Genomic DNA, 11,533 nt, shown 5'->3' with positions numbered 1-11,533 from the left:
GAAAAAAAATATCCCCAAATGTGCTTGCTTTGGTTGGAGTGAAGCTCTACAAAAACGGAAGAGATTTGCAGGCCTCAGAAGGACTTGCTAAGACTTCAGAAGTCAGTGCACCACCTGGCAACACCATTTCTGAGATTGCCTTTCTGCATGCCAAAAGCTCAAGGGTTGTTATACCATTTCTCCTTCCAGAAAGAAAAAAAATTAAAAGGAAAAAAAAGACAGAAAAAACAAGCAAGCAAAACAATATCTATTTCACCAACTGACAAGGCCCACTCTGCTGTAGCAAACAGGACAGCTGTAGAGTCTGTCCAACTCAAAGCAAAGCCAAGATCACCTGAGACCAGGGAATCCAACCTGGGTGTTATGGCAATCGAGGGCAGGATGTTTGGCACTTTAAACAAAAATAAGATCTTAATTATGCATTGGTACTACAACAGCTTCTGAGCAGAGGGTAGCACATTCTCAGCAGTTAAAAGGAGTGGTGCAAAGCTCTCCTGAGGCAGCACGGTGCATTGCCTTCCTCCATCCCTGTGGTCAGCACAAGGACAGCTGTTCTTTTGCCCCTTAAAAAGGGATCTGTAGGTGGGACAGGGCAGCCGCACTGCAGACACTGACCAGGCAGAGAAGAGCAGCTGCCACCACCACCACCTGCACCGTGTCCTGGCACAGGGAAGGCAGAGCTCTGCCTTCTTATCAGGCGACATATCAGGCAAATAGACATTTCAGTATCAGAACAGATTATTTTTAAGGCAAGCAAACTTGAAGTTAAGTGGCATTGTGCTTATCCCCAGCCCTTCCCTGGACAACCCCACACACCTGACCTGTGCTGGTCTCACCTTCCCACAGCCCACAGTGCTACAGGACCATGGGAACTCCTACCCTAGGTGATCATTTGTTCTTGGCAGCTCTGTCACCCACAGCCTGATGGGCAGCTAGCATGGTTATATGTCTTCTCAACTCCACTGGCAGGCAGACCAGAAGATCATTGCTGAGGTCCCAGTCTGTGAAGATCTCATCCATAGTCCTGGTTAATGGGAGCAGGGAAGAGAAAATGCAGCGTGTAACAGGTCAGAATAAGCTTAAATGCACAAACCAGGCTCCTTGGGAAAGGGAAAATGGAGTTTTAGTTATTCTAGGTCTAGGACCACAGTTCATCAATTGCTGCTCATTTTCTTGCATCCAATCCAAGATGTTTTGTCCTGAAGAGCTAGTTTCTTTAAGTGCTACCAAGCCAGGTTTCTCCCAGAGCATCTTGCCACCTGCATGGTCTTCATGCATCTAGGTTGCTTGGTTGTGAGTCTTTAGGGGAGCCTTCAGAGGCGATTTGAAACAGATCTGGGGAAAACAGAGAGCAGAAATGATACCTAGTTAAATGTAGAAGTTAAGAGGAGTAATGAAGAATTTGTAAGAACTCATAGAATGCCAAGAACATGTTTGGACAGCACAGGTTGGTGTTTTATTCTGTCACAGCTGCACTTTTCCCAGTAGCTACTCAGTGAGAGCCTGAAGCAGACATTATGCAGGCTGCAAGCAGAAATTACAAGGCTTGAGGTAGACCCTGCCTGTGCAGCTCCATTTGGGATGGACAGATGTTTGCAGGCTCAATCTCCAAGGAGGGAACTATAACATTGCACTGACTTGGCAGAAACAGAGAGCTGAACAGCAAGTAATCACTCATGAACTCTGGGAGGAAGGATCATTTCCTAGAAAAAGAAGGTGTGCTGGAGCAGAGCTCAGCTCCTCTGCCTTGTGCACAAGCTGTACTGCACGAGCAAGCAGGAAGGGCACATCTGCCAGCAATTCTGTTTTATGGGGGTTACCAAGTAGCATATCAAAACAGCCTTTTATTGTACCTGCAGGAATGTTTACTTGATCTTTTGAGACTTGTGGCAGAGCAAAAAGTTTTTGCACAGGGGTTTCATTCACAGAATTGTTTGCTACCGTGCATAGCACAGCTTGCTGGCTTCTGCCAAACCTGGAATGGGACCAGCTCACATTTCTGAGCTGAGTTCTGCTGCCCAGGAGGGCTGGGCAAAGCTTGACTTCCATGAGGCTCTGCTAGCCCTGACAAGCACCTTGTCCTCTAGATTAGAAGTGACAAAGCTCCAAGTCTACAAACTGAAATTTAAGAGAGGGTAAAAGGCTGGGCTAAATCCAAAGGAAAGTGTCATTTAGTCAAATTAACAGAAATTCATTCAAAACATGACCAGAGGCATCCGAGGCAATCAGGTTGTCAGTGCTGGGACCAGACTTTCTGGAAATCATGCTCTGAGGATTGTTTTATGTGTCTGGGAAGTCCCCCAGAAGTTAAGCAAGGCTGAGCTGCTTTGGCAGTGGCAGAGTTGAACTAGAGATCATCAGGAGATGAAGTTGTAGGAGTCAGGGCTGTAACATCATGGCAAGTCCTCACCTGTGTCTTCCTCATGCAGCTGAGTTCAAACTTTAACCAAGTGATTTATTAGCAGCTCAAGGTCTTCCACCAGACTGAAAAGATATTTGAGGCAATGCCCTGCACTCCTTCCAGCTTGTCCCTGCGTCCTGGGATGACATCCTGTTTTACAGGGCACTTAATAGATACTGACTCAGTTACCTTCCCAGTACTGCACAGATCTGGGGCATTGGTAGCACCTCACTTCAGCACCTACCACAATTAGGAGCAAGGACTGTGACACACCCATTTGGTAGTAAACATGTAAAGGTACAAGGTGACAATCCAAGGTCAGAAGGGAGGATAATATCACCTACTTAGCAATAGATATGGCATACATGAAAATTAAATCTGATAGCTGTGAATCTAAGGCTTTATCTTTTTTTGAAAGAAAAAGATGTTTTTAGGTGTCTTAAAAAAAAAATAAAAAAGAAGGTTCCACTTCTCCGAACCACGCCACATGCATCACACAGAATTTCTCTTGACTGATTTACATACCTTTTCTGCCATTCCTCTGAGCACTTCCCAAACCAGAGCTCTTTACCAGGAGATATACTGGTTAGCTGGGAGTCCTCCACACAGAAGGCAAACCTAGGACGAGGAGGAATCAGAAGTCAAGGTACTTGCTGTCTCCATAATTAACAATTAACAAGTAATATGAACTTCAGCTTTTTCTAGGACAAGTTGTTTGGTTAGACATCCATCCCACAGGACATTTTGGTAGATCATCAGCCTGTTGAGTGGCTGTTTTATTTCCCACTCAGTATTTTAACTGGGGATCCTATGTTTCATAGAAGCCAGGATGCAGAATACCTTACAGATGACAGGCAATGCTTATTTAAGGCTCTGAGAAATGTGGGAAATCGCTGGTGCCAACTGGTGCTCTTTGACAAGTCTGGGTTATCTTCAGAACAACATTAACAGAAGATGTGGGAATGTGGGAATGTCGTGCTATATGCTTGGCAGCTTTAATAATTTTTGGATGCTCAGGTAACAGAGCAGAGAATTTGCAGAGAATCATAGAATGACTTGGGTAAGCTGGGACCTTAAAAATCATCCCTGCCATGGTAGAGAACCTTCCACTAGAATTCTATGGTAAATTCTATGATCCAGGATATGGGTTGGGTTTGGAAAGGTCCTTAAAAATCACCTAGTTCCAGCCCCCCTGCCAGATCCCAGAAGGAACAATGTAGTGCCTGAAGGGTTGGTATCACCATGTTACTGGTTGCAGTTTTAGGTCCTGCTGGCTAAAGAAATTAGCACATTAAGCCTGTAAATAACAGCCATGACCATTCAGGTTTCAGTACTTTTCGTGCTCAGTATTTTAACGCTTCAGGTACAACCTAAACCACCTTGAAGCACCCTAGTTTAGTCCCCAGTGGATCCCACAGTATCAAAATGAAGCAAAAGAATATCCCAAATCTGCTCTGTGGTGACTAGTTTTCCTTAAAGCCTGTTTGCAGCCTTGTGATGGACAGTAATCTGCTCTCCTACACCAAGAGGGAGCAATAGCTGGTGTCACCAAAAATGAAAGGCAGCTCAGGATAACAACTACATACATCCAAAACACTGCCTTTTTTTCTTTTTTTTTCTTGGTTCTAGGTTGAACTTTCAGGTCAGTTCACATGCAACCTAGCACAATTATTACCTCTGTTGTGTTTCCCCAGATTTCACACGTATTCGTCTGATGTGCAGTTCCTGGGTGGCGTTCACGGGCCTGTACCAGTAGTTCTTCAGCTCTTTCCACAGGTCATACCATGACTGAGATGTCCCCTCCCAGGTGAGCTTTATTTTCAGAAGTTCACCCATGTCCTCCTCAGTATAGACCAGGAAGGTGTTCGTGGCGTTTAGGCCAATTAGATCAAGCCTGGAAGAGAGACAGAGACTCAGCATTTTTTTTCCTTATAGAAGCATGCCAGATGCTCCTTTGTTCCATGCCAGGAGTTTAAAAGAGCCCCTGCAGCTTATCAAGTGCTGCACATTCAACTGTCACCAATTAATTAGTTATTACACTGATGGGAGTTCGGATAGCTGGTTCCACACAACCCATCCTGCACTCAGCTTGGCCATGCGTCCCCAGCTTAAAGGTGGGGTTTGTGCCTGGTCTTTCTTTTGGGAGAGGCTAAATGAGGTCAGCAGTGCCTCCAGAGACTTTTCAGACTACATCCAAATGGTGGAGAGGAAAAGCAAACCAACCAACCAAAAAAAAAAAAACCCAACACACACAAAAAAGCAATGAGCCATGAAGGCTAGCATGAGACTGTGCACATTAAAATGTTCTCAATTCCTCCAGTAATAAATTATAATTAAGCTACTGAATGAAAAGCTTTTTTGAAAAGTGATGAAGTGAGGCTGCTAGGCTGGGGTGCAATGCCAGTGTTAGCAGAGGAAAAAGAATACTGCCATCCTATTTAGTTCCTACGGCCTTCTTACTTAGGTAAAAACAAAAAGTCAGATTACTTACATTTCCAAAGAGAGGGGCTCAGAGTCTCCATTGGTGCCATGGAGGGTGACAGAGAAGGTGGGATCAACCTCTCCCAAGCCCTTATAGCTGAAGACGTGCATTTTCATCTGGTAGTGGTAGACTGGAGAGAAAGGGGAGAGCAGAGATGGAACCAGCTTTGCCGAAAGAAATGTTAGTCAGCACTGCTCTGTGTGAAATAGTGCTGGCTAGCAAAGACCAGACCCTTCCTTTAGTGAGACAGCACTAACCACTTTTTCCTGCCCTTACTGATTACAAATTTGAGTTTTACACAACCACAGCAGCAGGCCCACTCTCAGTACAGCTCTCCAGACTTTACATGGCCCTGAGATTGAGTTTTGCAAGCACAGCAGGTGAACCTGCTCAAAAGGCAGAGCATTGCTGTGGGTTGATTCCACAGGGAGGAAGGAGCACAGTGGTGCCACAGGACAGCAGTACAGCCAGGTGCCAGCAGAACACCACCACCTGGAGCTCCACGGCTTCGGGGCGATACTGCTCTTCTGCCTCTGCATCCTTCCCAACTCCAACTCTGGGAGGCTGCTCCCACAGGGAGGCCGTGCTCCTCCTGGGAGGGGAAGCCTACCTTTGAAGGGCATGTCAGCCCTGGTTTTCAGGTACATCTTGCTGTTCCTCTTGTGGCGGATCCTGCGGGCGTTGTAGCCGATGCCGTTGCAGCGGTTCTTGCGGCAGCTCAGGCAGATGCCCTTCTTGAAGCGACTGGAATCGGTGCACTGGAACGCGAAGCTCTGCTTGTCCTGGTTCACCAGGGAGTCCACGAAGAGGTGCACAGACCGCTCGTGCTCACATTTAACAACTTCACCAATTGCTAGAGAGGCAGAGTTGCAAGGGATACGCTCGATTTAAGCAGCTGCCGCCCCAGCAGCCCAGAAGATAAAGCGAGCTATGCCTTCCTGCAGCCCAACACGAGCTGAAATGTACCCAAACTTGAACAGTTTTGCAACAGCAGCAATTCAGGAGGTTAGTGGGAGATGCTTGCTTAGTGCCTCCCATGAAGAGCTTTAAGAGGATCCTAGTCCCAGCCTAAGACCACAGATTATGGTCAGGTGTTGTAGTGACTGTGTGCTTCAGGGCTAAAAGCAGGTATAGTTTCTAGGAACTATTTCCAGTAGTACAGACAGTTTAGAAGGAAAAAATAGTTTTCTTTGATTTTATTTAAAAAAAAATCCTCCAGCATCAACCCAGGTCTATTTGTGAAATGTCTACACTGACCAGTGAGGTAAAAGGTAAAGAGAACTTACTCCCATAGGCAATGGCTCCCAAGACATCACTTAGACCACAGCCAGGCTGGAAGTCTCCCCCATTGGGGTAGATGTCAAGGTGGCCCACAGGCATCTGGATCCCAATGCTAACACCCAGTGTTTCCCTGGTGTAGGTGTGAAGGACATCCACAAAGTTGGCATCATCGGGGGAGAGGCGCCTGCTGGGGTCCACTCCTTCAAACATGGGGCCAGCAGGATCCAAGCCTGGAGTCAGAGCACAAGGGGCCAGGTAAGAAATTGGGGCTGTCTCATACAGAATACAGCCAGAAGTCTGCTGCTGGCAGATCTCCTCACCAGCTGATATACAGACAGTCCCAGACTCATTGCTGGTACTGCTCCCCAAAATGTCTTCACCACGGGCTCACTGAGGGAACAAACAAAAATTACTTGCTCCACTTTTGGGGCAATACAACCCAAGAGCAACACCATGATCAAATTGCCTGTTGGAAGCAAAGAGTCTTCACCAGATCATGGTGAAGAGATGATTCAAGAGGCAGCTCCAAACACCAAAGGAGGTTTAACAGCCCAGGGATAGCTGGCAGCCAAAGCTGCCACAGTGACATTTAGTCTGTTTTCAGACTGCACATATGGAGGGACTAACACAATTTTAAGCAGCAGCCAAGAAAACCCTGCATCTGAGATTCCATGATGGGTTTGGGATGCTCTGTTAACCCCTGAGCCTCACCCCCAACCAGAAACTGCACTCCAGAGCATTTCTACAACTTGACTGTTAGGTGAATTTTTTTTCCTGATTAACTAAATACAGACATTTATTGCTGGGCTCTGAGGAATTCCCACTGCCAGTGTCACATGTAAATCCTTAATACAACCCCTTGTACTATGCCCTAAGTCCTCACAGGTTGAAATCTGGAGCTGGAAGCAAACTCTTCAGATATTTCCAGAACGAGAGGTTAAAGTTGTTTTTTTTTTTTTTTTAATCAGACATCCTGTGGGACAAACAGCACCTAATAGCTCTCACTTCCATTAGTTTATGAGCTATAATTACAAAAACACTATCACTCAGAGAAATAGCATTTGAATAGTAAGAGCTTGAACTGGACTTCTTTCGAACCTACATTTAAATTGAAATAAAACCAGGACTAATTTGTCCTGGGTAAGGCTTTTTCATTGAACCCCTGCTATAACTGACATGAAGAGACATGTGACAAGTAGAAAACTTGTCATTTCTGGAAGAATAACACCAAAACAGCATTGTAGTAACACAGGAAATGAGTCTCTTCAGGGAAACTCACTGCCAGGAAGGACATAGGAGAGATAAAAAGCAACTTGCCTGTAATTCTGCCTATAGTGCCATGGACATGGTTACCAGCAAAGCCAGCCACATGGGCACCCAGGCTGTACCCAATCAGATGGACATTCTCAAGCTTGAAGAGGGGGTCTTCCTGCAAGTAAAAGAAAATATGAGAGTTTGATCCCGTGTCTTTCAGTGCATCCCTGTTTGCAGGAATATAAAGTCCAGTTCCAAGAGGAGACTGGGCAGAGGGGGCAGATAAGCACGCTTCGTTTTGTGTTTCATCAAGACAAGTGGAATGGTTTGAATAGCACATGTGGTTTGCCCATGTTCCAGCCCCAGAATTATGATATTCTTTACCATAAAGAATAAAACTTTCCCCTGGAAGCTCCCAGCAGATTCAGCACTGGCCGTGGCCTCAGGTGCCAGTGCAGCATCATGGACCTCTCCTTCCCCTTCCCTTCCCTCCTGCCAGCCCAGTGCTGGCTCTGAATGCCCAGCTCCCAAGTCCACACCGCTCAGGCAGCACTCCCAAATCTGAGCTGCACTTCAGCACTACTTCACCACTGAGCACGCTGCAAGGCAGCATCTCCAGGGAGGCAGGGCAGCAGCACTGCAGCTATGAGCCATCACCTGGCCAAGCCCTGGGCTGGGTGTTACAGCACAGCCTGCCCTGCTGGTGAGCCTTGGAGCTGGTGAGAGCTCTTCAGCCTTGTGCAACAGCCCCTCACCGGCATTACAACAGAGGCTGCTCTTAGCTTGCGCTACCTGTAACCAGTCAAGCAACCTCGCTATGGTTTTTCCAACAATCTGCGTGTTGTTCACGGCATCGGTGTAGAGCTGGTGGGCAAGAGAGAGCCAGTCCACCACGACCACGTTGGCATCCTTCTCCCTCTTCTGCAGAGCGGACACCAAGCTGTCAAGCCAGGTTTCGAACATGCCACTCATCTAGAGAGAGATTCAGCAGTCAGTTTCCAGCTTGCAGGACCAAGATGACACATCCACAGTCAAGTTACTTGCATGACATTTACATATGCTGCTCCAGCTGCATGCTGCTCTTCTGCAAGCCCCACTACCTCTCAGCAATGCAGTAAGAGCATGCATGCAATGGAGTAAGAAAAACAGGTTTTGAGAGACTCTGGCTGTAATTACCCACTTGCCTTTTAGGGCAGGAGGGAGAGGCATTCGTTACGTGCCACCTTATCTCACTTTTTCTCAAGAGTTTCAGAAATTCTGATGGATTGCAAAATTATTCGCCAGACCTGGCAGTGCAGTTTGTGTAAGACCTGGCAGAGCTGATAAGTCCCCTCGTGCCACACACTCAGCCTCATCAAATGCAGAATTAAAAAGCTGGATAAAGTCTGCATGCCCTCTTGTTTCTTTATCAAGGAGACCACGTAGCAGACGTCAGGGCTAGGCACTCAGCTATGATTACAGAAGGTCTATACACATGCCTGTCAAGTCAAGTGTCAAATTCATAGTGGTCAGTCAGTTGGATTTGAGTGCCATGCTCACATACAGCTATGAAGTGATCTTGAAGTTATGAATGAGCTGGGTGATTTTAGAGTTCCTAAGCCCTGACCCCAAACACTTTTCTTCAGAGATCTCAATAGAAGTGCATCTTTCAAGAGACCATTGTGCTTTCAAAACATGCAAAGTTTTCCCAAATCCCTATATTCATAGAATTCTAGAACGGTTTGGGTAGGAAAGGACCTTAAAAATTATCTAGTTTGAACTCCCCTGCCATGGACAGAGACATGTTCCACTAGATAAGGTTGTTCAAGTGCCATCCAGCCCAGCCTTGAACACCTTTAGGGATGAGGCAGTCACAGAAATTCCAGAAAATAAATATTCTGAAGACACAGCCCATCTGCAGGGCAGTTTGCTCACCCTGAGTGGGCAGACTAAGCATCGCCCAAGATTCTTCAGACTTACCGTCCAGCCGTGAATGATGAAGAAGGTTTTAGCTGTCACGTTGAACTTGCAGTCCTCCAGGCACTTCTGCTGGCCGATGGCGAGCGCGCACCCATCCTCCCCGGCGTCCGGCGAGGAGCGGAGACCGAACTTCACCCGCGCCTTCTGCGCCGGCACACGCTCCGCGTTGCCATCTGCGAGCCAGCGGGAGAGAAAGGTCAGCAGGAACCTCGGAACTCGCCTTCCCCGCCAAGGGACGAGCCCGCTCCGCGGCTGCCCCGGTCCCGCGTGGGACAGACCGCGCTCACCCACCTCCAGCCGCGGGCAGCGCAGCCTCCGCGCCCCGCGCCGCGACGCAGCAGGACACGGCGCTGCACAGCAGCAGGAAAAGCCTCCGCATGGCTCGGGAGGACGGCCGGACAGAGCGCTGGAGCAGGGAAGGGATGAATGGATGGACAAACTCCCGGACGGACGCGCGGCGGCGGCGGCGCCGCTTTTAGAGAGTGGCACCATGGGCGGGGCCAGCCGCCGCTGCCATTGGTCACGCCTTCCGTGACGTCACGAACGGCATGAATGGGAAGCCACGCCCCCGGGGGGCGTCCCCGGGGGTCCCCAGCACTGATACCCCAAGGGACACAAGGGACATTTGGGAGATCGGTGGCAGTCACAGGAGTGAGTGCCCAGCACTGGTACCCCAAGGGACACAAGGGACATTTGGGAGATCGGTGGCAGTCACAGGAGTGAGTGACCAGCACTGGTACCCCAAGGGACACAAGGGACATTTGGGAGATCGGTGGGAATCACAGGAGTGAGTGCCCAGCACTGATACCCCAAGGGACACAAGGGACATTTGGGAGATCGGTGGGAATCACAGGAGTGAGTGCCCAGCACTGATACCCCAAGGGACACAAGGGACATTTGGGAGATCGGTGGCAGTCACAGGAGTGAGTGCCCAGCACTGGTACCCCAAGGGACACAAGGGACATTTGGGAGATCGGTGGCAGTCACAGGAGTGAGTGCCCAGCACTGGTACCCCAAGGGACACAAGGGACATTTGGGAGATCGGTGGCAGTCACAGGAGTGAGTGACCAGCACTGGTACCCCAAGGGACACAAGGGACATTTGGGAGATCGGTGGCAGTCACAGGAGTCCCCAGGGCTGACATGATGCTTCTCGAAGCATCATTGCCTGACTTATAGCCTGCCACTTTCTCCAGTACGTTATCAAGGCCATAAATAATTTTGAACTAAAAATTTAACATTTTATTTCTATTTTTTTGTTACCTGTATATGTACATTTACTGATGTATGACAAGTTTTCTACTTTATACTGCTGCTGTCTCATTATGCTGTGTTAGAAGAGATCATGCTCTGGGGAACATGATTTTTCTGCTCTCTTTTTCATCTCCTTCCTCAGTCCCATGGCTCCTCTTACTCTCCAAACTCACCAAAAAAAAAGCAAGGAGAAGGCACCAGGGTAAAGGAAAAAGGTGTGGGCAAAGGATGAGGAGTGTTGCACTGCAAAGGTGGAGGGAGCACCCAGGATTATTAGAAAATTGCACACTTGGTATCGAAATTGGTGTGTTTGTCCCTGACTTTCTCATAGAAGGGAAGGGAAGGGAAGGGAAGGGAAGGGAAGGGAAGGGAAGGGAAGGGAAGGGAAGGGAAGGGAAGGGAAGGGAAGGGAAGGGAAGGGAAGGGAAGGGAAGGGAAGGGAAGGGAAGGGAAGGGAAGGGAAGGGAAGGGAAGGGAAGGGAAGGGAAGGGAAGGGAAGGGAAGGGAAGGGAAGGGAAGGGAAGGGAAGGGAAGGGAAGGGAAGGGAAGGGAAGAAGGAAGGGAGGGAGGGAAGGAAGGAGGGAGGGAGGAAGGAAGGAAGGATTCCAGGAAGGAAGGAAGGAAGGAAGGAAGGAAGGAAGGAAGGAAGGAAGGAAGGAAGGAAGGTAGGTAATGGGGCATCATGCAAATCACACACAGAAATTACTTCAGCCCTCACTCACTACAAATGGAGAGAATTAATCTGACTTTCTGGCAGTGCTCAGTTTGTACCCCACATCTCTGTGATCCTGACTCTGTATGGATTGGCAGTTGGACTATGGTCCAACTTTATTGACCATTATTGACTATAATGGTCATTATAGGTCACTTCCAACTGAAATATTCTATTCTGCTCTGCTCATG

The 11,533-nt window shown here is 48.2% G+C and overlaps 1 protein-coding gene across 1 annotated transcript; it reads right to left on the bottom strand.

Annotated features, from left to right (window-relative positions):
• Positions 1-1,237: 1,237 nt before the first annotated feature.
• Positions 1,238-9,756, bottom strand: LIPG (lipase G, endothelial type). Its single transcript, XM_062513091.1, has 10 exons — positions 9,669-9,756; positions 9,378-9,550; positions 8,211-8,390; positions 7,482-7,593; positions 6,170-6,394; positions 5,494-5,736; positions 4,893-5,013; positions 4,077-4,295; positions 2,927-3,019; positions 1,238-1,335 (listed from the first exon to the last, which is right to left on the bottom strand). The coding sequence occupies exons 1-10, from the start codon at positions 9,754-9,756 to the stop codon at positions 1,314-1,316; spliced, it is 1,476 nt and encodes a 491-aa protein (XP_062369075.1). The 3' UTR covers positions 1,238-1,313.
• Positions 9,757-11,533: the final 1,777 nt, after the last annotated feature.

Source organism: Cinclus cinclus, chromosome Z (assembly GCF_963662255.1).
Source record: "Cinclus cinclus chromosome Z, bCinCin1.1, whole genome shotgun sequence".
Taxonomy (NCBI): domain Eukaryota; kingdom Metazoa; phylum Chordata; class Aves; order Passeriformes; family Cinclidae; genus Cinclus; species Cinclus cinclus.
Note: the sequence above shows the minus strand (reverse complement) of the source record. Positions and strands in the feature narration are given on the sequence as shown.